Source organism: Mesoplodon bidens (assembly GCF_964165515.1).
Source record: "Mesoplodon bidens genome assembly, chromosome: 2".
Lineage (NCBI taxonomy): Eukaryota > Metazoa > Chordata > Mammalia > Artiodactyla > Ziphiidae > Mesoplodon > Mesoplodon bidens.
In genome coordinates this window covers 147,064,834-147,091,302 of record NC_138177.1, presented here as the reverse complement: position 1 = coordinate 147,091,302, position 26,469 = coordinate 147,064,834, and the positions used below count along the sequence as shown (strand labels likewise).

At 51.7% G+C, this 26,469-nt stretch overlaps 1 protein-coding gene across 1 annotated transcript in view; it reads right to left on the bottom strand.

Annotated features, from left to right (window-relative positions):
- Positions 1-19,438, bottom strand: part of TRABD2B (TraB domain containing 2B) — a 216,105-nt gene extending 196,667 nt beyond the window's left edge. Inside the window, exons 1-2 of the mRNA XM_081225107.1 lie at positions 19,304-19,438; positions 16,736-17,296 (exon numbers count right to left, since the gene is read on the bottom strand). Of these exons, the coding sequence (XP_081081233.1) occupies positions 16,736-17,296; positions 19,304-19,405 (663 nt within the window). The 5' untranslated portion in view covers positions 19,406-19,438. The remainder of the gene's footprint in view (positions 1-16,735; positions 17,297-19,303) is intronic.
- Between the last annotated feature and the right edge of the window lie 7,031 nt (positions 19,439-26,469).

Sequence of the window (26,469 nt, the reverse complement as noted above, 5' to 3'; positions counted from 1 at the left end):
GATCTGGAAGAGGAAATAGGATTTAGAGAGACAGAGGGAAAGAGAGAGGCAGGCAGCATCAGCAGAGCCGGGGCATCCAGAACCAGCTACAGGGAGCGGTATGATTAGAGTTGCCGGGTCCCCTAGGGGAGCCATGTAAGAGGAAATTGGTTTGCTGAGCTGGGGCTGGACCAGAAAAGGCCTGGAGATCCTCCCAGACTTTTCAGACCAGGAATCAGCACCTCCTCCACGGAGCCTTCCCCAAGCACCCTGCCCGCAAGTGAGCCCTCCCTCCTCAGCACCCCACCCCCAGTACTCTTACTTGGCTCACACCAGCTTCATTCTTCCTTGTCATGTGCTGTTTCCATGCCTGTCCCATCTCTCCTACCCACCCGTAGGCCTCCTGGGGGCAAGATCCTTTCCTGCCTCCTCTCTGCCTGCTCTAGAGGGCCCTGCACAGAGTAATGGCTCAAAGAAACATCTGGTAAATGAATAAAAAGAAGAGTGAATTAATGAGTAGATCACAATCTAAGAAGCCAGGACTTTACCCCTCACACAACAGGGAGGCCTGAAAGATTTGCAGAAAAATACATGATCAAAACGACATTTCCTCCACCATCTCACCCTCCCCTTCTCTGCTTTCTTTGCCTTTAGTACTTAGCCCATCCTGACTTGTTTCTTATCTGTCACCTCTCAGCCACTCAACAAACTTTAGCTGAGTGCCTACTACATGCCAGGCATGTTCTAGGTGTCAAGGATACAGAGAACACAGACAGAATACTCTCATGGAGCTGACATTCTAGTGAGAGAGTAAATAAAGGGCAATAAACAAAATAGGTAAATAAAATATATAGAATGCCAACTGAGGACAGGTGCTATGGAGGAAAAAGGCGGGCAAGGAGGACAGGAAGTTCAAGGGAGGGATGTGCAATCTTAAGTAGGGTGTCAGGGAGACCACCTTTGAGCAAAGACCTGAAGGAGGTGGGAAAGAGGATTTTTTTTCTTTCGTGTCCACTGACACATGCCTAGTACCTGGAGTAGTACCTGGCCTGCAGTGGGCGCAGAAGAATGAGTGTGATGGGAAGGTTAATCCATTTTCCTCATTAAACTTTTAATTTTGAGATAATTATAGATTTACATGCAATTGCGAGAAAGAATACCCTTCACCCAACTTCCCCCAACAGTGACATCTCACATAACTGGAATTCAATATCAAAACCAGGAACATGACATGGACACAATCCACTGATGTGATTCAGACTTCACCAGTTTTACATGTATTAACTTGTGTATGTGTACATGGTATACTTAGTTGTATGCAATTTTAAGTATCAATCCCTTTCTAACAATTAGGAGGCCACTTGAAGAGTCCAGGGTTGAAGGAAAGTGGGATGGAGCAGGCTGGGCATTTCCACACATGGGAGCTCCATTTAACCCTCACAGCCATCTAAGAGGGTAGGTGCTCTTATCCTCATTTTACAGACGTGAAAACTGACAACTGCAAGGCTCAGAGAAGGAACTTGTTGGAAGCCACACAGTTGACAGGTGGAGAAACCAGAATTCTCCAACCCATGACTGTCTGGTTCCTTCCCTGGGGCACTTTCCTAAACACAAGAATTAAAACATAAAATAAAATAAAAAAACAGAGGAAGCAGGGACCCAGAGGAAGGCCCGGCTCCAGGAAGGGAGAGGAAATAAGGGAGGAGTTGATGAGATTCTGAGTGAGGGGAACAGAACTACCATTCATGAGAAAGGATGGAGAGCTAGAGGGTCCTCAGGGAGGAGAGAAGAGGTGTCCCGGCTCAGCTGGACCTGATGTGCAATCTTGGGCAAGTTGATTTACGTCTCTGGGCTTTGTGTTGCTCAATGAGACAAGGGTGAGAATGGCCACCCAACCCATTTGCTCTAAGGCCAAGGGAGATGAAAAGGTAGCCCTCTGCAAAACCAAAGTGCTAGACCAGCTGCAAAGCCAGGAAGAAGGCGACCCAACCCAACAGGCCAGACTGCCTGCGGTCTCCCAACTAGAGTGACTGGCTGGCTTTCCAAAAGATGAACATGCAGAATTTAGGTCAGCACGCAGAGAGAATCTCAGTTTGTTTACAAGAGATGGAGAGCGTGCATTCCTATTAAATGCCTTTGAATCCCAGCGATGATGAGAGACCCAGGGCTGTTTACCACTTGGGATATTTACTTTTCTCATATACAAATCAGCTTGGGTGCCGTCAGAGCTGCCGCCACCTCACACTGCAGCCTTCTGACGTCCCTGCACTTCCCCAGTGCCCACACATGGTTTGAATTTATCGGTTTTAGCAGCTTTCATTTATATTGTGTGAGAATCACTGAATGACCAGCAAACAGAAGCTCTGATCCGTGTCCTGGAAAAAACACAGAAGTGTGAGGAAGGGGGTTGGAGGGAGGGCTGGGAAGATGCCTCCAATCCCAGGAGAAGCCCTTAGGGCCCCTGTGGGAATGAAGGATCAGTGGGAAACCACAGCCCCATCTGGGGGTGAGCAGGGGCTCAGTGGGCACAGTCATCAAAGCCGAACACCTGGGTGCCACAGTGGGACACACGAAAGGCTGCCTAGATGTTTGACCTCCTGGAACCAAACATCTGGAAATCTGGGAACAAAGCGGGGGTAGTTGGGGACTTTCTGTTTTCCACCTGGATACTCAGGCCATGATGTGTAGATACAGCGGTAATTTTACAGCTACTCCTAGCATCCCTGAGTGTGTACTTGGAGCCAGGCCCTAGGCAAACTCAAGTCATTAGATGAGGTTCCTGCCCTCAAAGAACTTCAGTCTATGGAGGAGACAGACATGTAAGCACATAAAAGACAATAAAATAAAAAATGCTCTTTTCCAATGAGGTCGGAGCCAGCTGAGACAGTAGTGGCTTTGAAGCAGCAGGGTGCCGTTATGGTTTACCAAGCACTCACACCTGTCGAGTGGGGTCGGCCAGTGAGGGACCTGCCCAGGCTCATTCTGCTGGACTCCTGATCCAGTGCTCTCATGATTTACGGACCATTTACAAACCGCAGATCCTCCCATCTCCCACCTCTGCTTGGTGAGCATTCCGGAACTGCCTGCCTCACACCACTTCCACTTCTAACAGGTGGAATCCCCCCAAATCTGCCATCAAATGGGCCACATGAAATGCAAGGCCATGTCATCCCACAGTAGCTGTTTTATAAATGGTGATCAGGGTCTCAGGCTCCTCACAAAAGGCTGATCTTTAACTACGGTTGGTCTCATTGAGCCGCCAGACTACTTTTACGATCCAGTTTCTAAGAGAAAACACACCCGCGCTCCTGTTCCGGAAGCTGAGCGTCCTTCTCCTCTGGCCCAGCAGTGGGAACATCCTGGATCTGATGAGGGAAAAGACCTTCACACGGCAGCTCCTTCCTCAAGCCAAGGGGCTTGAAAACTTTCAAGCAAGTTTGGGTGAGATAGATGCTCCAACTTGACGAATGAGTGAATTACAGAACATAGGAGTGGGGAACAATGACCCCCAGTGCACCCAGGATCAAGCCCATGCTTCTTTTGTTTGTTTGTTTTTTGTTTTTTGTGGTACGTGGGCCTCTCACTGCTGTGGCCTCTCCCGTTGCGGAGCACAGGCTCCGGACACGCAGGCTCAGCGGCCATGGCTCACGGGCCTAGCCGCTCCGCAGCATGTGGGATCTTCCCGGACCGGGGCACGAACCCATGTCCCCTGCATCGGCAGGCAGACTCTCAACCACTGCGCCACCAGGGAAGCCCCAGGCCCATGCTTCTTAACATGGCTTACAAGCCCTCCACTGTGTGGCCCATGAGCCTCTCTGGCCAGTTCCCTGGTCTCCTATTCCTCCAGCAAGCACTGTCCATGACCATAAGTACGGTCTCTCGGTCTGAATCAATACCACCATCAGCCCCCGCTCCCATACCTGGTGCTTCTCCTGAACCCCGGGAACACCCGTGTGTCCTTCAATACCGAGCTCAGGTGGCATTGTACTGCCAAGTATAGTATGAGTAGATGTATGCGTACTCAGGCCAGCCAGGTACTCATAAGGAGGGGAGGTCTGTCTGTTGTATACAATGAGCATCTCACCAGCAAAGAAAACTACCTGGACAGCAAGGATGCAGTCTCATCCATCTTGGTAGCATCTGTAGGGCTTCCAGAGGACCCCAGGGCCTGCAAAGCCCCAGCCACCGTGGGGCGGGGGCTGAGGGTCAGTGCTCAACCACGACAGGCAGGCGGGAACTGCTACCCAGCCCAGCAGGGACTCCTCGGGCTTGGGGATGGGGGTGGCCCTCCGTCACACTTCCTTACTCCTGCACCCACCCTAGACAGTTACACGAAGAAGTGTCCCAGCCATCCAGACTGGTGCAGTTACAGATTCACAGCTTCCACTTCTATTGGGCCCCCAGCCTGCCCTGCCCTTCCTTCACCTGCCAAGGTCGGCTTCTGCTCTCAACCTGTACCTCTCTCCTCACACCCCCTCCTCACCTTAGGTCCTGGCCAATAGGCCACCTCACTCTCTCCTTCCCAAAGTGGCAGCCTTCCTCAGTGGGGAACATCAGAAGTCTATCAACTCCCTGGATCTCCCAGTCTTTCATACTTCCAATCCCAGAAGACAAGCTATTACCCCACCTTTCTCCCCCCACCCCCCACCCCCATTGTCAGATTTCAGTCCCTTTTCATAGATGCAGGGAGGGTGAGAGCACAGGCTCTGCAGCCAGACTTCCCGAGTTTGAATTCTAGATCTTCCCCTCAATGGCTCTGTGACCTCAAGTAAATGAAATAACCTATCCGTGCCTCAGTTTCCTCACCTGTAAAATGGGGTTGAATAATAGTATGTACCTGAGAGACTGTGGTGAGGATTCAGTGGGGCAGTGCATATAAAAGACTCAGACCCATTCTTGGCACTCTGCTGTGAAGCACCTCTCTCTGGGGTCTATTCAACCCCTCCCCTCCTCACCAGCCCCAGATTCATGACCTGGAACTAAGCCTGGCACAATGTAGTTCCCAGTAGTGCTCCGTAAACAACAGAATGAAGGAATGGATGGGTGAACAGTTTCATAATAACTAATTCAATTCACTAAGTATGTGCAGGGTATTTCTCTGGGAGAAAGAGAAGAGGAAAAAACCTCACATACTGAGTACCACAAACAGCACGGCACACTTAAGGGCTAATAAAATCCTTGCCAGGCTTTAACCCCGCTTCTCCCCATCACTCTGAGTTACTGCTCTTAACGTCCCACCTACTTATGCAATAGAGGAAAAGGACCCTCAGAGAGGGAATTGCCCCAGGTCATGCATGGGTCTAACCCATGGCGGAGCTGGGCCTGAAGCAGGGGGCCTTCAGCCTAAACTTTTTTTCCCTCCTTTTGATGTGTCCGCACTCCAGGGAGCAGTGGGAGATTGTAGGGAAGCTGAACTAGAACGAGTATGGCCAGACGGTCAGAAAAAAATAACCACGCTCCGGGTGGCTGGGCGTCACGGTTCCCATCAGGCCGACCCCCAAACCTGCTCTGGATGATGCTTGGTGTGTGAGAGACTAAAGGATCGAGAACCATTTTCTCTATGGGATGGGCTTCACCTCGAGACACAGTGTGAAAATGGGCCAATAACAATAATTAAAATGACCATGACTTAAACCACCGCAATTAACATTCATTACCTCTGAGTGTGTGCCAGGCAGTCAGCTACGTGGTTGACATGCATTACCTCATTCACTCCTCACAGCACACTAGGAGGTGAATGCTATTATGAGCCCCAGTTTTTCAGATGTGGAAACAGACCCTCAGTCATCCAGCCCGAGTGGTGGAGCTGGCATTCCACTTCCGGTTCAGTCTTTTTCTGAAAGTATCAAAAGATCTAAGTAGAAATCCTGGCTCCATCATTTTGCACAAAGCACTTAGCCTCAATTTCCTAAAATGGGGGAAATAATACTTACCTTTCAGGATTATTTTAGGAATTTACTGTGATAAACCTGAGGCCTAGCACATAATAGGCACTAAATAACAATGGCTGTCTTGGGAGCTGGAGAGGAAAAGGAGAGAGTAGAGTCAATGGAGGGAGGGGTAGGAAGACTTTTCTTTGCAAACCTTCTGCATTTCCCGTCCCAGCACTTCTGCCTAACAGTCTCCTTCCTCTTGGCAAGGCCTTTTCCACTCCCATCTCCATGGGCCCTAGTACTGTTCAACCTGCAAGGTCTCCATCAGGAATCCTGCATTCCTTTCTCACCACCCTCTCCACAAAACTATACTGATGGAAGCAGAATAATATAAAAATCACCTGCAAGACCACCAGCAGGCCTTGGCATGGGGGTTATGTAGAGCTGGGTCAACTCAACATTCCAGTCAAGGTCAAGCACAGTGACAGTGCATTATTGTCACTGAGGTGCCAAAGTGACTCAGTTCACCCATCCATGGCCCATCCATAGCTCTTCAAGCTGCATCTCAGCCCCAATAGAGGGTCTGGAGCTCAAAAATATCCCATAATCCAGGAGACTCTACAGCCACAGGGAGGGGGGCCACTGGGGGTCCGATTAGGGGAGGTTGGTGGGGGGGAGACAGGAAACTGGTCTAGCCCCCCTCTAGGTGTCCTCCTGGGGGGGCCAGGAGGAAGAGCTATCCAGTGGCATGTGAAAGACTGTGGAAACTGCAAACCGCGATGCAAACAGTTGAAATTATCATTGCCAATCAGGCTTTTGTCTCTCCTCAAACTCAAAGCAGAGCAGTTCAAGAAAGGGAAACCGTGTGAACTAGGGCTAAAAGATGATCCAGAGAGATATCTGAAAGGCGTTCTCTGCCCAATCTTCCTTTCTAAAAAGGGGTTTCAAATGGGGTCTGAGGCTTAAATTACAAACCACCTTAAGTCCCCAGGAGATAAAACTGGTCAGGACACTACAGAACCTTCACAGGGAGGAAGCAGGTAAGCCCTTTAAACAGAAGAGGAAGTGGAAAAGGCCTGGCCTTTTATCTTTGCACTTTGGCTTCCCCGGGTAGGGCTGGCCAGGGGACGCGGGCGCTGGCGCCGCCTGTTTGGTCGCCAGGGCTGGCCGAGGGTCAGGCGGGGCCCGCACGCAGCACCTCTAGGAAATGTGCACTTTCGCTCTCAGCATCCCGTCCACTGAGGCAGCCCGAGCAACGCCAACTGCGCCCAACAGCGCTCCGAGCCGGGCTGGGGCGAAGGTGGGCAAGCCTGGGAAGCGTGCATCTTCTGTGCCCCCACAGGACACCACATTACCTGCCACGGCCACACACCCCCGCCCCCCCACCCCCGCTCCACAGTGTAAGGCACTTCTGTTCCTTTCCCTCCTGACCCTGGAAGGGAGCACAGGGAAGAGCATCATAGTTCTTGGTCACTTTCGTATCTCCAGCACAAATCCCAGCATCTGGCACACAGTGGGAGCTAAAAAGCATTTCTTGAAAAATTATATGATGATGCTAATTTAAAGATGCAATAATAACTATGTGTGTCTGGCACTTTTAATCAGTTAATCCTCACAGCAAGCAGATGAAATTGATAGATAGGAAACTAAGGTGCAGGAAGGTTACCCCAACTAGCCTCAGGTGACCTGCACTCCCAATGAGTGCAATGATTCTGGGCCCTGAAGGAGCACCAGCCCGTCCTGGGCCAGTGCCCCGAGGTGTCCTAAGGGACTTCTGAGCTGAGTCTTGTGCTATGCTGTGTGAATGTAGACTAATTCTTGGTTCTGAAGGTTAAATCAGACCAGGATGTCCCTCTGAATGAGGGAAAGAGGGAGGAAGCTTTATGCAGAGAAATAGGCTCACAAGGTAAGAGAAGTAAAACTGAGTGCTTTCCCCTGCTCTTCCTGACCCGCTGGGGATAAAAGGGAGAACCCCAAGAATAAAAGATGACAGGGTCTCATCACTCAGGGCCGGGAAATATGTGCACTGCCTACGGGGGAGGTGACTGGTGGTCAGGGACCAATCTGAAAGCCTGTAGGTTCCCCCAGGGAAACTACCTTTGCCTAGTCAGGGAGGAACACAGGCTGGCAGCAGGTGCCACTGAAGAGAGACTGCACAGGACCTAGGCCATTACCCAGAAATGGCCCCAGGGCCCTGACTTGTGTGGGCCAAATCTGACGACCTTCTGGCTCTTTTCAAGGGTAGCCAAGCATTCAGAGTGACCCCGGTACAACTCACCCACTGTTAGGGACGGAATGTTTGTGCCACTCCATCCATATGTTGAAGCCCCAAACTCCATTATGATAGTATTTGGAGGTGGAAACTTTACAAGGGAATTAGGTTTATAAGAGGTCATAAAGGTGGGGTCCTCATGATAGGATTAGTGCCCATCACCAGAGCTGGCTCTCTCTCAATCTCTAACTAATATAATGTGATGTCAATTAAGCCTCAATAAAAAAATCAAAAAAGAAAAGGAAAAAACCTCACAATGCTCAAAACCAGTCACATCACTGCAACCTAAACTCAAACTGCTGACTTATGTATGATCAGGTGGTATCAGCCCAGAGGGAACAGTCCAATCTGGTGACCATGGATGAAAGTCTGGCTATAAAGGATCATTTGCCTGAAGAGTCCAGGCTTTTCAAATGACTGCCCTCAGGAACCTTTATAGCCAGACAGTAAAAACTCGGAAGGGCTCTCAGGTAGAGGGAACAGCATAAGCAAATGCTTGGAGGCCTGACCATGGATTGTGTGACAGAGAGAGGAAGGGAGAGAGAAGTAGAACAGGTCAGCAGCACTGCAGCCCCAAGCAAAGTAGCAGGTAATGGATAAAATTAAACATTTTTCAAAGAAAATTAAGTGGGGGATGGAGTGAACCTGGAGAAGTTCACATGAACTCTGCGTAGAGAAGAGGAGAAAAAAAGAAGGCTTTGTCTGCAAGGAACAGACGAGGAAGAGAAAACAACAAAGTGTTCCAGGAAGGAGAGGGAGAAATCCAACAGTGACCTGTGGATGTTACAAAGTCCTCACCAAATGGACCAGCGACAGCACTGAACTGTCTCCGTGTCTCAGGTGGGCAGGCTGAGGCTTTCTGTGAATACAGAGGCCGAGACGCAGCCCCCCGTTAGCATCCAGAGCTGCCAACACCTCAACCACAGGATACACCACAGGGCCCCAACTTCAGAACTGGAACACACCCAGTCTCATTTTGTAATCAATTGTGAGCATATTTTGAGCTAGGTTTTGAAGCCAGGTTGATTAGGAAAGAAAAGACTGCCTCAGTAATAATTATAATAGAATGTAAAACATGTAAGTGCCGAAAGAATACTATAAAACGCCATAAACAATTCCACGGAGGGAAAGAATAGATGTGGCTGGGTCATCAAGGAAAGACTTGCACAAAGTCTTCCCAAGCCGATGAGATTCAGGAGCATTCTGGGAAGACTTCCTGGAGGAGGTACAGCATTGAGCTGAGCCTTGGATATCTCATAGGAATCAGGAGTAGAAGAGGAAAGGAGGAAATTCCTGCAGAGGGAGAGGGCCTAGCACAAGCAACAGCATTTCCAAGCTTGGGGCAACGTTTTGTGTTCCAGCGGATATTCTGCGCAGATTTAAAAGCCTGCGGATACTGGAGGAGCTGCTCAGCCAGACGGCTTGGCAGCCGCTGAGCAGAACTGAAGCCTGGGCCACCGGCTGCCTGTGGATTAAGTGGGCGGACAGAGAGCCAGTGATGGGAGATAAAAGGGAGTGAAGTGGATAATATTTAGAAGCAAACTCGAGGGGGAGAGAACGCGGCAGCCCGGCTGGCAGGCAGCAGGCTTGTCCCATTCTTCAGTTTCCTCCCTCGGAAAGCTGCATTACCAGGCGACCTCTTCCTGGCTTTGAGAGATGTCCAAATGGGAACTATTAACAAAGGCACGGGCGCGCTCCCATTTTTATCTCCGTCTCAAAGTGCTTTGCCGCTCAGGCTTTTCTCTTTGGCCTGGGATCGGCTGGTGGGTGAGTTGCTGCAGGAAGGAGATCACTGTGTTTGTGGATGGGACTTCTTGGAATTCTTGAGAACTGGTCCCTTCCAACTCTAAGATTTTAGAAGTCTGCGTGTACGAGCTGAAAAAATGTCTTCAAAGCTAAGGGGCTAGGATTTCACGATGCGAAGATTCTTCGAGTCCAAAAATGCCTCTGAGCCTAATGTTCTAAGATTTCCCCATTCTTAGATTCTCTGAGCCTCCAAGTCCCGGCTCAGGATTCGGAGATTCTGTAAATCAGGAAGACGTCATGCTGTGTGACCTTCTGATTCTGAGACTAGAATATTTCATGACATCTTGGTCACCTCTGGCTTTATGGCCTCACTCTCCTTTGATGGAGGTACCTAAGCCATCCTGTGCGTCTGCTCCTGAGTTTGTTCCCCCCGGCCCCGCCAAACCCCATGTTGGGATAATATATTAAATGCTAAAGTCTGAGTTAACCAAGTCAGGGAAAAAAAAAAAAAAGGACAGAGCCTGCTGTGCTGGCAGGGGCTCTTTGCAAACAGCTCTCCGGGCACACAAAGAGTCTGAGAGTACACATGCCTAGGGGTCAGTGCTAGGGGTCCCCCAAGTGACTTCCACACCGTGTGACAGACATTTGCTGAACAGCTCCTAACCGCAGGGCTCGGTGCGGGAGCCACGGTGGGTGTGGCAGGCTTCCAGAAGCACAGCGCGGAGGCGGGGCCAGAAGCAGCTTGCTCCCAGGCCAGGATCTGGAGTTACACGTGCAGACTAGGCCAGCCTGTGCTTGGAGCCAGTACTGACCCAGGGGCTCTCACTCTGTGGCTGTCTTCTGGAGAGAAGAGGGCTCAGCACGGTCGGACATCCTCAGGGGTGCCCAACGGTCTTAGGGGAGGTGTCTGGCCCCTTCACTCTGGGGAAGGTACCTAGATCTGATGGGAAGCCAGAAGTAGGGACGAGTACTGAGAACTTGAGGGACCAAAGGTCGGTGCTGCTGTAGCTGCCATGGAGGCTCAGGTGGGGTGTAGCACCCAGCAATAGCCATTCTTGGAGGATGGGAAGTGAGAGTGGGTTCTGCAAGATGGAAATGTATAACAGCAAGAGAACGTAAGAACAGGCTCTCCGTGTGACATGTGGAGACAGGACACAGGGGAGACTAATGCACAGGCGCTCCATGCCTCAGTTTCCACGGCAGTAAGAAAGGACTAATAATGCTCACTCTCCCTGACTTGGCAGTGAACTCTCCAGGGGAAAAATCTAGGCTGTTTCCCAGTCTCTGCTCCCAGCATTGTCCTGGCTGACACTAAGGTGCTCTGGCTGAAAGAGTGAGGGAGCCAGTGAGGGAGAGGGGTCCTGATGACGGGCAGGCTCCAAGGCTGGGCAGCTATCCACCAGACTGTGCCATGACGGGCTGGGGCTCTGTCTGCCCTGCAGGCTGGCCACAAGAAGCAGCAGGTCACCCACCGGAACGAGCAGGCTTCCGGATGAGTAGGTGTCGGCAGCAGCCCGCCACAGACAAGCCTGCCAGCCCCTCCCAACGGTGGAGAACTCAGGCTCGAAATCTCAGGGTGGCCCAGGGCCTCCAAGATACAAGGACCGAAGATGAAAACCGCAGAAGTCAGAACTGGGTCGGGCCTGGAAACCGTGGGACAGAGGGGCAACCTAGGCCCAGAGAGGGACAGGACAAGCCCAGAGTCACAGCCAAGGTAGGGATGGGGTAGGGCTAGAGCCTACTTTGTATTCAACGACCCACTTCATGATTTCCACATTTTGTGTCCTTGTAGGATGGTGTGGACCCGTTAAAGTTCAAGGAGGAGGCTCTTCACTGGGGCTTGTGTCATCTTTCTTCATTCATTCATTCATTCATTCATTCATTCATTCATTCAATAGTGCTGGATGAAGGAAGGGAAGCAGGGATTGTCATATCATGGTTTCTGACCATTCATTCATTCATTCTCTCTCTAAATACTAATTGAGCACCCAATAATATGTGGTATTGATAGAGGACCTCTGACTATAACCAAGGACACCCTTTATTCAACTGTGCTGCCTAGCCTGTGTTAGGGGTGCCGTCTTCACAATGGTCCCTTGGAAAGCTGGGCCTGCCTTTGGGAACTCCTAGTTTAGAATAAGATTCAATTTCTAAGCCAGGGAGAAAATCAGTTTCAGCACTTTTCAATGATCTTTTTCTATACATTTTTTATATTTTGTTTTATTTTTTAGAAAGATATGGTGATCTCCCTCCACTCCAATACAGACACACGTCACCAGATAATGCCATCTGACTGTTAAAAACAAAATTACGTCAGCTCTCGGAATCTTGAAAAACATGGACTCTGGCATCAGACACTTGAGTTTGAATCCTGAGCCTGCCTCACCTGGCTGTATAATCACAACCAAATGACTTAACCTTTTTAAGCCTTAATTTATTGTCTGTAAAAGGGATATGATACTCTGCCTTGTCGTATCTCTGTGAGGATTAGAGATGATGTACTTACGAGGTCTCATGTAGCGCCCTGTACAGAGATACAGCTCAATAAATGATGACTTTCGGGTTTCTAACTCCCTAGAGAGGGGGCTGTAGAATTTTACAAACATTTCGGACACCCTTGGCAGCCAAGCCCAAATGTTCAGGCTCTACGCACATTGGATGGATAGCATCGGCATGTTAGCTAAATCACAGCCAAGTACAGAACAGCAGTGTCCCGTTTTCTTATTTTGCCCAGAGAACCACATAACTTAGAGGTCTCCTCATCTAGTGCCTCCACTGTACTGAGTGGGGGGGACTGAGGCCCCCTAGAGGGAGAAGGAGGTCTCCTAATCAGCCCAGTGTGTTTGTGGCAGCTGGTACCAGTCCCCAGAGGCAGCCAGCAGAGCCGACTGAAATCTGCAGGTCCCAAGATTGTCACAAGATCTGGACTCAAAGCTCAGGCATCCCCAGGCCCCTGAGGGCAGGGGCTGCCACCACCCCCTATTACTCCAGCTTTACTTTGTTCAGCAAAGCATGGGCAGTGGACAGGGCTGCTGGCAGAAGGTGCCAACAGGGCAGAGCTGATGCTTGCCACGCAGCCTTCTCCCTTCCTTGTCCTGAAGCCGCCCGGACTCTTTTCCAAGCTCAAGCCTTACATCTAGGTAGTCATTTTACCCTCTCGACAACCTCCCACAGGTAGTAGCTTCTCACGTCCTCACAAAACCAGCTCAGTTGTGAAAGGCTGGTCACTACTGCCCAATTCGATTATTAGTTAAGAACACCAGCGTTACATACAAGTCATTGGTTTTAGAGCCAGAGCTGGGACTGAAACCTAGAAGCTAGTCTCCCATCTCTCAGCCCACTATGCTGAGCTGTCTGTAACACATCACGGAAATCTTCAGAGGACCTGCCTTTACCATCCCTGCTCCAGCCACATAGTCAAAGGAAATAATTTCTCTAGAAGTATAAATTCTCCAAGAAGTAAAATTTTAAGCCTTTAAGCTCTAAAGGAAAGAAGAAAATAGAAGAAAGGACTGAAGGAAGAATTGCAGGACACGAACTACCTACATGGAGGAAGTCTAGAGAATCCGCAAGGGGCAGCGGGAGGGGCGCATCCTTCCTTTAGAGTCAGGCAGACCGGCTCTGTTCCATATTAGCCATGTGACCTTGGGCAAGTCATCCAGCCTTTCTGAGTGCCCACCCTTGAAAGTTCCAGGGTTGTGAGACTCCAACAAGATGAAAAAGCGTGCGGAGCCTCCTGCAGGGTGCCTGGCACGTGGAGTTGATTATAATCGTCCCATGGAATGTCAGGGCTGGAGTGGCTTGAATGATGACCTAATCCTGATGTCTCATTTCACAGGTGGGAAAAACAAGGTCCAGAGAGGTGACGTGACTTGCTCAAGGACACAGAGCAAACTCATGGTGATGTTAGGTCTAGCACCCTCAGTTGATATTAAAATCAGAGACCACGGCCAAGAAGCTGGATCTTTCAAGCTGTGCAATGATGGAAGAAACTTTTTCAGTCATTCCTCTAGCCCATGTAGCTTTCTTTCTCCATTTAGCAAGGGAAAATGTGGTATTTCTGACCAGAAGAAAATATAAAAGTTTGAGAAATACTAAAGTTAAAACTAAAATCGGGCTTCCCTGGTGGCGCAGTGGTTACAGAGTCTGCCTGCCGGTGCAGGGTACGCAGGTTTGAGCCCTGGTCCAGGAGGATCCCACATGCCGCGGAGCAACTAGGCCCGTGTGCCACAACTACTGAGCCTGCGCTGTAGAGCCTGTGAGCTGCAACTACTGAGCCCGTGTGCCACAACTACTGAAGCTTGCGTGCCTAGAGACTGTGAAGCCCGTGCTCCGCAACGAAGAGTAGCCCCCGCTCGCCGCAACTAGAGAAAGCCCGCACACAGCAACAAAGACCCAGCGCAGCCAAAAATAAATAAATAAAATCAATAAATTTATTAAAAAAAAACACACACTAAAATTCCAGTCTTAACAAACAGGCGCTCTCTTTTAAGGCTTTTTTTCCGTCCTTCCTCTCTCATTGCTCCCCCCTCCCCAAATATTTTGCAATAACAGTAATGCTGGGAGGAAAGAAAAAATAAAAATCTGATGCACTTAACAGATATTTCAGTACAATAATGCATCACAGATGTTCATATCAAACTGTGCATGCGTGCATACAATTTTACTGAGAAGGCTGTTGCATTTCTGACTTTGGGGTTGGGGATCCCTAACAACCCCAACTGCCCAAGCTCTGGAATCCCTCCCTTCACAGTTAGCCCACGGCTGCCCACGGGGATGGAGGAGAGATTTCATCACCTCGCTCCAAAATGATAACAGGACAAATTGGCGGGGTCAGGCACTCTGGCAGGTGGTGAAGGGTGTGCAGATTAGGGAACCGAGAGGAGTCCTGTTTTCTTTTGTTCAGGACTTGCTTCCTACAGCCCTCTCGAGGAGCTGGACCCAAGAACAATTTTAAGAGCGGGCCCGGGCTGGTGATGGGTGGGTGCATTTTTGAAACCAGAGGTTTGAGTCTGTTTGATCTTCAAATGTGGGCTTTGGAGACTGTCAGCGGGCTCCTCGCTGGCCGATGAATGGCTCTCAGGAACTTTTCCTAAAACATAACCTCACGCACTTTCCAGCAAATGTTTTCAACCTACCAAAGCCGTCCTTTGGTTGAACAGCAGTGTTTCCAGACCTCGAAGAAAGATAGTTTTGTTGTTTTAAGAGAGACAGATTAAAGCCAGGGGCTGTTTAACCAGAGGGTCTGTGTGCGCCCTTCGCCTCTGGTCGGATTCCTCTGTGGTTGGTACAAAGAGGGTGTTGAGAGTGACGGTGGATCCCCCCACCTCCCCAACCTAAAAAAGATATCAAGGCCAGACGTGAGGCCTCTGAACAGAGAGGCCTCCTACAAACCTGCCTCCAGAATGAGATGGGCGGCAAGCGCTGGGGAGCCCGACGCAGATAATATCAGCTCCCGAGGCTGGCAAGGGAAAAGTCACTTCAGAGGGAGAAAGCCGGTAGGTTCAGAGGAATCAGCGCTGGGCCAGAGAATGCACAGGATTTTTCCCCGCGGAGAAGGAGTCAGGCGTAGTCAGAACCCTGCGGGGCGTGACTAACTGCCCCAATATTCCTGCCACCGGGGCCCTCTGGGTAAGGGCTCCACAATTATGGGAGAGCCAGCAGGAGAACCGACAAACCCGCCTTTCATTTGGCCGGCAAATCAATCTGCCTTCTTACCTCCCCGGGGACAATATTGCATTTCCCCTGGAAAAACAAAAGCCAGAGATCTCTGAAGGGGGATCAGTTTCTGCCCCTGTTTCCCTGGTGAAGAGCTTGCAACATCTCAGGAGCAGCCAAGCAGGTCTGGTTCCAGTGGCAGAGTTTCTACTCTGGCCAATTTATGGGGCTGTCTCCTTACGGGAGGAGTATGTGTTGGGGACCACACCACGCTTGGGGCATGGGCCCGGCCTCCTTGCAGGAGCCACCAGCCCTGACTCAGGGACTGACAGCCCGTTCTCAAGGCGCAGATGTGAACTCATTGTTCCCTGGGCCTCAGAGTTGAGCTTGGGGCCAGTGAGTTGTGAGTGACCTCTGACCATGGAGATGGAGCTTTTCATGACATTTTGCTGGATCAGGTCTCTGGCAGCCAGAGACTTTAAACCTCCTAAGCTCCGCCCTCCTCCCTGCCCCTACACCTGAGGTTCAGAAATCAGAACTGTCAACCTTTAAGTGAACACATTTCTCTGAAATTATTAACCCCAAAACTCTCCTTGCTGACTTTCTCCCAGCCTAGGGGAGGCAGTCCGAGGGTCACCTGGAGCTTTGCAGAGGCCCCGGGAAATCTGGCAGCGCTTAACAGCAAGCCATGGTCACTAGAGACCAGGCCCATCGCACTTCTCCTGCCCCCCGACCCCAACCCCACCCCCAAGAAGCCCGTCTCCCTCTATTCATCCTCCGTACATACACACAGCTGCCTGGATGCACCCATACAACAGCCTCAAGACAGCCTCCTGCTCTTGAGACCCCAGGGTCTCAGGGAAAGTCAGGCCCAAACTGAAAACTCTTTCTTTCTGTTTTTCATCACTGTGATGCTCCGAGGGAAATTCTTTCTGCTTGGGCGAGCACAGCAGGTGGGGAGTGTGTATCCCCAACAGGTAGCACCACTGAGATAGAAGAAAACGCACAAACTCTTACCCCCAATTCCAGCACATGCCAGTTTGCCCTCATACCACCACAAAGGCAGCTCAAGAGCTGCCCCACAGCCTAAAAGACCCTCTCCCTTTCAGGGAAGGGCAGGGTTCTGCCTGCCGAGGGAACACCATCAGAGAAGAGGACCAAGGCGCACGGGGGCTGCCGGGCTCTGGGGCGGGCGCTGCGCGCTTACCTGGGAGAAGTTGAGCCCATTGAGCGGATGACACTGCTCCTCCACGCGCTCCACGGCCCCGGTGCTCTTCTTCATCTTCTCGGCCCGCTGGGCCAGGTAGAGGTCCAGCACAGGCACGCCCCGGGAGCGCACGTCGGTCTCCGTGAGCGAGTTCACCATGAGCATCACCCACACCGGCCTCTTGCGCTCCCAGTTGCCCGCGATGGCGTTGAATAGATAGTCGGCGTAGAGCCCCTTGCCCCGCTGCGCGGGCGTCATCCACGACGGCATCATCAGCTTCACGTAGTCCAGGTGGCGCTTCAGGCGCCAGTAGAGCTCACGGGGCAGCACGTCCTGCAGGTTCTCCCCGTGCGGCAGCAGCTGGCAGCTGGCCAGCGCCGAGATGGTGTAGGGGTCTGTCAGGTCCAGCTCAAAATAGACGCGGGCGCTGGCCTGGAAGGCTGCCTTGGAGTTGTCTGGGATGAAGTCCCAGACGCGGGTGTAGGGGACGTGGATGGTGCCAAAGAGGTAGGCCGGGGGGTCGCGCCGAATAGTCCACAGGAAGGAGTTCAGGTCCCTCTGCTGCAGGGGGACAGGTAAAGGAAGGCAGTGAGGCTGAAGGCAGCGGAATTAAGCCAAGGTTAGAACAGAGTGGGCAGGTGGAGCTGGGGATGGAAGGCAGAGAGCTACACGGGGCCATGGGAAGAAGCAAGGGCTTTGGAAGCTGAAAGACCCATATCTTAGCTGTATGATCTTAAGCACACTGTTTCACTTCCCACAGACCCAGTTTCCCCATCTGTAAAATGGGAGCTGAAAGCAGCCACCCCAGGGATTGTTGGAAGAATGAAAAGACACAGTCTATGTAAATAAGCCCGAAGAACAGTGCCAGGCACAGGGGGAGGAGGCAGTGAAGGAAGCTCTCATTATGACTGGCTGTCACTGTGAGTGCCAAGGACTGCCACACCACCTGAGAATATTCATGGTTGGCCAAGCCAAACCTTCACGGGTGGTGTTTCATGTGGAGGGTGGAAAGACGGGGACCAAGAGTCCTGCTCTGGCAAGAAAGGAGGAAGTCATATAACTTTTAAATCCAACCATTAGAAGATACATGCCAAGAGCACTTTGAAAGCAGAACACCTATTAAAAATAGCACACCTATTTAAACAGCTACTTCCCATTCAGCAGGGCGGATACAATTTTCTTTTTGGAGGGCAGGTCTGGGGTGTCAGCTACCCTGCTCCACCAGCTGAAACCACAGATGAGAAAGTGCTTTAAAACCTGCAGGCTAAGTAAAGTCTCAAGGCCCTGGTTTGGGAGGGAAAGATTTCACAGAATTAGTCCCAAGAAATGTACATACTTTCTGGGCTCCTCCCCTCAAAAGGTGTACCTGGTCTCCAAGTCCAATTCTCTGCCATCACTTAAGCTCTGAAGAGGGATATGTGTGTCTGTGTAGAGGTGAAGGAGGGGCAGGAGGACATGGGTCATTTCTCCAGATCCAGTTTAGGTCCAGGGGTTAAGGGGCATGAGAAAGGGACTATCATTTCTCTCAGGCATTTTCTATCCAGAATACCCCCTGGACTGTCCACTGCCATCCACTGTCTGCAAGCTTTCGGTCAACTCATAAAATTCTTCTGCTTGATTCTAGCACAAATGAGAAGTATCTGTCAGGGTGGGCAAAGGGAACAGCACCTTACTTTACTGACAACCAAAAATTGTAAATCCCAGCATACTGGAGAGAGACTAGCTCTGAGCACCCTGCCTGTCTCGGAGCTCCCTGTTTCTGAACAAGTCACGACACTGGAGGTGCACCTTGCCCAAGGTCAACTAAGAGCGCAGCCAGTGAGGACCCTACACAAATTTTTCCTGGTCCCTGGCCTCCAATTCAGTTATTTTCCATGCATTAATTTACACTTTGAGGGAGAGAGACTGAGGGAAATCAAGGGATTCCTGAGTTTGGAAGAAAAATTAGGAGAACTAGTAATTACTCAACCCCCAAGGAAATATTAGGCCAGCATGTCCTGGCACTTTCTTTCCTCTCCTCTGGAATCTTCCTCCTTTTTGTGAAATCGGGGCACTTGGGAGAGTGGGTGCTGGGGCCTGGGCTGGAGAGGGAGAAAGTTTGCCTTAGGTCAAGGGTGGGGACCAGGGGGGAGAGGGAAGCCTGCAAGGGGTCTGAGCGTGTAAGAATGAGAGGAAGGGGCAGAGAAGAGAAGGGCAAGGAATGGTAGAAACAGTCAGAACTGAGAAGAGAGGAACCAGAGGGTAAGGACAGGCTAAAAGTAAGAAAGAGGGGAGTCAAAAAGGGCACAGAGAGGAAAGGTCCAAGCAGGACCGAAAGTCGAGGAGAGCCCGAGAGCGTCAGCGTTTGGAGAAGGAGCTGGAGAGGGAGCGCCCCAACTCTCCTCCCCGGACGGAGCTGGAGCCCCGGCGGCAGAAGCCAGGGAAGGGCGCCCGAGGCTGCGCCCGGCGGGCGGAGGTGGAGCGGGTGGGCCGAGGTGGGTGCGGAAGGTAGGACCCCCCAAACCATCGTCCCCGCAGGGCTGGAGTGGCCGCGCGGCCGGGAGAGTGGCCGGGCGGGCGCTCGCTCACCGATCCGGGCGGCCGGCACTGTCCTGCGTCCGGGGGCTGCGGGCGGGCGCGGGCGGTGGCGAGGAGGGCGGCGAGCAACGGCCCCGCCAGGGCGGCGTGCATCCTGCCGGGGCCCGCGGGGCGCGGGGGACCCTTCTGGGCGGCGCCCCTCAGCTGGGCGGGCAGCCCCCGGCTGGGCACGGAGGTTCCGCTGGAGCGCGGGGCTCCAGACACTGGATGCCGGGAGCCCTTTGGGGCGTGGCTGGATGTCCCTGCCGGACCTGGGGGTCCCTCTGGGGCGGGGCTCCGTCTGTTGCAAGAGGGGGATCCTCTGGGGCGGGGCCCTTTGGCCGGGACGCGTAGCCGGGTTGGCCGAGCCCCGGGGTTGTGAGAGCGCGCGGGGCTGCCGAGGCGCGCGGAGGTCCCGGAGCTGCGTCGCGGTCCAGGGGCGCGCAGGGTTCTCGGGGTAGTACCGGGACGGCGGGCGCGCGGGGTCCCGGGGTTATGCTGGGGACCCGGGGCGCGCAACGGTCCCAGGGGTGCGCGGCGCTCCAGGGGGCGCGCGGGGGGACAAGTGCGGCGGCGGGCGCGGCGGGGGCGGGGGTCGGGTCTGGGGCGCCCGGTGGCCCCCGAGCGGGGCTCAGAGGGGCGGCGGGCGGCCGCGCGGCCGCTGCCCGGGCTCCGCCATGCTGCTCCGCGGCCGGGAGGGAGGGAGAGAGGAGGGCGGGAGAGCGGCGCGGAGCCGGGCCGGGCGGGGGGCTGGGGCCGCCGGGGCGGGGGGAGGGGAGGACCCGGCGCGGGGGGCGGGGGGCCGGGGCCGCGCCGGGACGGGCCGCAGGGAGTCGGGGAGAGCTCCGCGCCCGGGCGCGGCGAGGCGGGGTCTGATGGGCATGGCAGGCGCTCGCTCGCTCCTCTCCTGCTCCCTAGCTCGCTCTCTCACACGCGGGCGGAGGGAGGCGAAGCCCGCAGCAGCCACTTCCCAACTTTCCAAACTTCCCAGCGCAACTTTTTCCTCTCCTCCCCTGCCCGCGCCTCCTCCTCCCCCTTCCCCTTCCCCTTCTCCTCTCCAACTCCCCGCCGGGCCGCAGCTTCAGCGCGCGGCCGCCAGAGGGCGACGGGGCCGAGGCCCGCAGGGCCAACTTCAATCCGGCTGCGCGTTGGACGCGGACTGGCCCGGCAGCGACAAATGTGGGGAGATGGACCAGACAGGTCCTGGAGGAGTGAACAGCGAGAGGAGAAAGGCAGGCGTGGACAAGCACTCCCAGACTGGCTGGAAGGCAGCACTCAAAAGAAACCCAGGGAAGCTGGTATTTACAACTTTTTATCAAGCCCCTGTTCCCAAAGCCGGCATGCGGTTAGTAGGTGTTCTGCAGACACTAGGTGCATTAAAAAAACAACAAAATAATCTTCCTCAGAATTCCTTGAGACTTACCATTTAAATAATCTATTTCTTTGGACCACACAGGATCCTGGTGAGGGGTCCTGGAAGGGTAAGCTTTCATATCCCAGTTCCTTAGACCATAAGAACTGAAAGAGCCCTTAAAACCAGCTTCCTTCTGTTCTGGAGAGGCAAATGAAACTTACAGAAGACCAAGAGGCAAGATCCAAGCTTCTGGACCGTTTCCAGCCAATGGGGAAACTGAGTCATGGGCACCACCGCTTACGTGTGTTGAGAAGAGTTCCCTGACTCTTCCTATACTGATGATAGAGACTGAAGGGTGAATGAGGTAGGATTGTTAGAGCCCACAGCCCACAGAGGCGGGTAGACGGGGAGAGATGTGCAAAGAGGTGATTCAAATATAGACGATGAGTGCCAGGAGAGACGGAAGCAGAGAGAAATGGGAACAGAGAGGAAAGTCTCCTCACACAGCCCTGGGGCCCAGGGAAGACTCCCGGAAGTGATCCCGAAGGATAATTCAGGGGCAGCTGAGTAAAGGAGCAGCTGCCAGGGCTGAGAGGTGGGAGAGTGCCGGTGCCTGCAGGGTTCTGCTAGCAGTTAGGCATGGCTGGAGCAAAAACCCAGCAGCAGGAGCTGAAGTTGTGTCTTCTGGACAGGCTGGAGTGTTTGTACTTTATAGGTACTAGGTGATGGGGAATCATTGCAAGATTTGAAGTAGAGGGTGGCTGGAGCCTTTTAGGAGCCCTGGATTGGAGGGGGCAAGCTGGAAGCAAAGAGACCAGTGGGGAGATGGGCAGTCAGTGGGGAGGTCCCGGACTCCCAGCTCTCCCAATCCTCCCACTCAAGTCTTCAGGCAGCAGATGGAGCAGCTGGAGAATGGCCACTGGAGAAGGTGGGCAAGGATGACCAGCTGGGCTGCAGGGGCTGAAAGGCTTCCAGAGCCTGCAACCTGGGTCTTTGAGGGGAACATGGAAGGAAAGGAGAGGATACCAGAGACTTTCAGGCTGACCCACCTGAGACTGCCATTTCTGCAGGTCATAAATAATGACTGTGAGCAGTTTCATCTGGTTCCACCTGCTGGGTGTCCACGCCACCTCGACTCTTTGCTATGCACACTTCTGGTGACAGATGCAGATCAGGCCAGAGGGCCCAGATGGTGCAAGAGAATAGTATGGCTCCGTGCTTCCAACACACAGCGCTCTGAGAACTGCAGCTGTGACAAAAGAGAAGTCCTTTAAAGAGCCTCCACTCCTAAAGGCTCCAAAACTCCCTACAAAGCCACCACTCCCCATGATGAGGATGAGGTGAAAAGCTTGGGAGGTGAAAGGAGAATTTAATTCCACTGAGAGGGAGTGTGATGGTCTTCACGGGGAACTAGAACATAAGGGAGACAGTGGGTAAGAAAGGACCTGATCAAATTAAAAACTAATCCATATAATTAAAGTGATGGTGCATGTGACTATGTGTATGATTTTAAAAATGTTCCAGGGCTTTTTTCCTAAAGTTATAAATGTTTCATTGACTAATTTTCACAAGTGCCAGCTATGACTTCTTCCTCCGTGGTCCTTTCCTATGGCTGTGTGACGAGTGTCCAAACAGTTAACCTCTCTGTGCCTCTCTTGCTTCATCCAGCTTCCTGTCCTCACTATTTTTCTGAGTCAATGTGTGCAATAATCCTTTAGAATCTCCACCGGTATGGTTACTGATATTGTTAATGAGATGCAATAACAAACAGGTTTTTCCACTCCTCGGTACATAATACCCAAGAGAACTGAAGGCATCCGTCCACACAAAAACTTGTACACAAATGTTGATAGCAGCACTATAGCTAAAGGGAAAAAAAAAAATAGCTAAAGGGGAGAGCCAACCCCAATGTCCAGCAACTGATGAATGGATATATAAAATGTGGTATATTCATATGATGGAATACTATTTGGCCATAAAAAATAATGAAGTGCTGATACATGCCACAATATGGCTCAATCTTGAAAAGATTATGCTAAATAAAAGAAGCCAATTACAAAAGGACATATACAATATGATTCCATTTATATGAAATGTCCAGAATAGGCAAACGTATAGAGGCAGACAGGCGATCAGTGGTTGCTTAGGGCCAAGAGGAATGGAGAGATTGGGGGACCATGGCTAAAGGGGATTGCATTGTTGGGGGTAATAATGAAAATATTCTAAAATTGATTGTGGTGATGGTTGCACAACTCTGTGAATATACTAAAAAAACCCATTAAATTGTATAGTTTAAATGGGTGAATTGTAAGGTATGTGAATTATGTTTCCATAAAGTTGTTCCCCGCAAAAAGGAACAAACATGTTTGAGGCCCCTGGAGAGGGTGCTCCCCAAGAACAAGGGTTTCCTTGAATTTTTTCTCCCACCTTGTATTATATCAAGAGCAGTCCCTGACGAGCAGTCTTAAAGTCCTAGAGATTCCACGTGCTTCTGCTAACAGCTTCCTGAGCAGCTTCTGGTAGTTCAGCTGTCCTGGCTGGACCTCAGTTGCCCTGTCATCAGGATGAACAGCTCAGGGAGCAGATACCCTTAAGGTCTTCTACCCTCAACACTACAGTCCAGAGTTCCGTGGCCTCCACCTGCCCAGGGGCCTGTAGGCAGGATGGGAAGGGACACAGGGCTCAGGAGGCAGGCGGTGGACTCAGATGCCTGTCCCCTCTCCCGGATCACATCCGGCCCACTTTCCTTTTACTGCATTTTAATGAAGTTGTTCAATCAGACGGGTACCAGGAATCTGTAGGCCGTAACAGCCGGGACAGGAACAGAAGCCTTGTTGCGGAACTAAACCAACAAAGTCTGCCTCTTGAGCCGATCCAGGAGCCCTGGTCCTGCTGAAGGGCATCTCTCAGGCAGGGAGATGAGGGGCTCCCCTGCTATGCTGGACCAAAGGAGAAGCTTTGCTCTGGGCCTGAAGGCTGCCTTCTCGATCAGCCATAGCCTGGGCTGTGGGCCACACTGGTATTTTCCAGTGGACCTGGCCTGGCCTGACTCCCCGCTCAACTCCTATCCCAGATATGCTAACCTCCCACCCACCCCCAGGCTCTGTCTTCCCCCCCACCCAGGTCTTAGAGAGTTAGAAGTTAATCCTTGATGGTTGAAGGTCATGATGTCCTTGGGGGGTGGGAAAGAAGAGAAGAGGATTCTAGGACCGTGCAGAGGTCAGTAGTGCTTAACACAGTCTAGAGTGATGGAGAGAACCAGAAAAAAAGGCATATGCTGAGACGATTCCTAAAAGGACATTCCCTTGCAAGAGTGGGGAAACACACACGCCATCATAGAAGTACAACAGAGGATTAGGATTGCCATACAAGATGGTATTTGTTAAAAACAGAAAGTTCTACTGGGTCCAGCCCAATGGGGGAGGAGGACACAGAGGAGTCAGCCCAGGAGTCTGTCCTCAGGGAGCTTGCCACCCAGAGACTGAGACAGAGGTACCCACAAACAGGGTGCTTTGGGAAACAGATGGGGGGTGAGGGAGAGCAGCAACCTTAGGAGAGAAGAAAGTGGGGCTTAGGAGAGAGAAGGTCATCAAAGGTCTTTGCCAAGAAGGTGACGTTTGAGTGGGTCTCTACGGATGAGCAAGACTTGGACAGGGAGTGTGAGGAAAGGAAGGTCACTTCAGACAGTGGGAACAGTGTGTGCAAAGGCAGGGAGTTGTGTTTGGCCTACTGGGAGCTCTGTAAACAATGATGGGGGAGCTAGAACATGAGAGCTATTGGGGAAGATCAGAAATAAGACTGCACCGAGAAGGGCCGTGCATGGCCCTTGGAAAGCCCTCCATCTTGCCCTTCAGAGGATATAATCGTCTTAGCTTGCTCTCTATAAATGGTCCTGGTGGAGGGTGGCTGGCATATCAGTTTCCAGACGAGGCATGTTCACAGCCCGATGTGTGCAGCCATCAGTGATAGAACAATGATATGTATTGACTCTGCCAACTCACAAATACTTATGGGGCCCCATGTGTATTGTAGTGTCTAGGCCTGAAGGAATACAGTCCTGACCTCTGCCTACTTGCAGTTATTGAACAATATTCTGGTGACTAGTTAAAACGCATTTCAGTGCCAGGTGAATCATGTAGTATCATAAAAGTCCTGGAGAAGCCAGTGAGATCTGGACAAGGGCATTAATCCGGGAGGAGTAGGATTTGAATTTGGCTGTGCAGGAAAGTAGGATTTACATAGGTGGAAAGAGACTTGCTTGCAATCCAGTGAAGGGGAATGATGAAAGCCAAGGGGTAGAGGTGGGTCAGGATCTAGGAAATTCTGACTGAAGAAGAGGGGTGATATTAAGAATGGGCTGGAGTGAGGCGAGGTGACACGGGCCAGGTGTTGGCAAGTGAAGGAGGAATGGGAACTGGGGATTATCTTAGACCAATTCGGTGCCAGACCCTTTAGCTAAAGGATCTGAGCAACACTGTGGGACATATATTTTTACCCCCATTTTATTTATTTATTTGGTTGGTTGGTTGGTTGCGCCCGGCCTTAGTTGTGGCAGGCGGACCCCTTAGTTGCGGCTCGCAGGCTCCTTAGTTGCGGCATACACGTGGGATCTAGTTCCCTGACCAGGGATCGAACCCGGGCCCCCTCCATTGGGAGCCCGGAGTCTTCTCCACTGCGCCATCAGGGAAGTCCCTTTACTCCCATTTTAAAAATGAGGCAACTGAGTCTCAGAGGGGACACACGGCATACTCAAACTGCACAGCTGTTATTAAGAAGGACTGGGTTGTCTAGTTCTTCCTACTAAACCACTTGCTTCCTTTAAGACACCAGTGGGAAGGTGGCGCAGGTTGTATGGGCCAGACTGGGTGGGTCTTGGGAACACACACACACAAAACCACTGGGGGACACATTCACACCACATATGGCACATCCTGGGCTGTCTCTCCTAATCTAATTAGGACAGTGGGACGTTTGTCATTTAGGGGACTTTTGCCTTTCACTTTATCCCAAGCTGTTTGAGGCTCTGTTCCTCCATTTAGGCGTTAGTAGAAGTAGGGAAAGGGAAAAAAGAAATGGGATGCTTGAAACAAAATACCCCATCGAGCTGACCACTAAATAGCATTTAGACCCCAAGTATACACACAGCTGCTTTATGTAATGAAGGCTGTGGACCATGTTCCTGGATATAAAATAACAAACCACATATAACATTTTACATGGCTGTGTAATTAGCACGGATCTGTGAGTGTGTGAGCCGAGCAGGCTAAGGGAAGGGGGGCTCGGGCCTCTAGCACAGCGCGCTGGAGGGAAGAGCATGTGCTGTTGGGCCAGGAAGATGGGAGTTTGGATCCTTGTTCCCCACTTGGTAGCCCTAAGACCTTGGGCAACTTACTTAAACTCTGAACTTCCAATTTCATATCTGTCAATAGGAGTAAAAGTATATGCCTTATAACAAATGGTTTGGCCCTTCCTGCCCCCACAGGAACAGTTGGCAATATCTGAAGACATTTTTGGTTATCATAATTGGGAATGTGCTACTGGCATAACACCTAAGGGCCCAGTGGGCAGAGGCTGGGATGCTGTTAAACATCCTACGACGCACAGAACGGTTCCTACAACAAAGAATGGTCCTACCTAAAATACCAGTCGTACTGAGATTGAGAAATCTGGTCCTACAGAGTTGCTGTTTCGAGGCTATAATCATTACTAACTTTTATTGAGCATTTACTGTGTGCTCAGCACAGCTCTATCACTTTATTTAAATGTGCTGCCTCTTGCCTGTTCATAGTAAATCGATGAGGGAGGTACTATCGTTAACCTCACT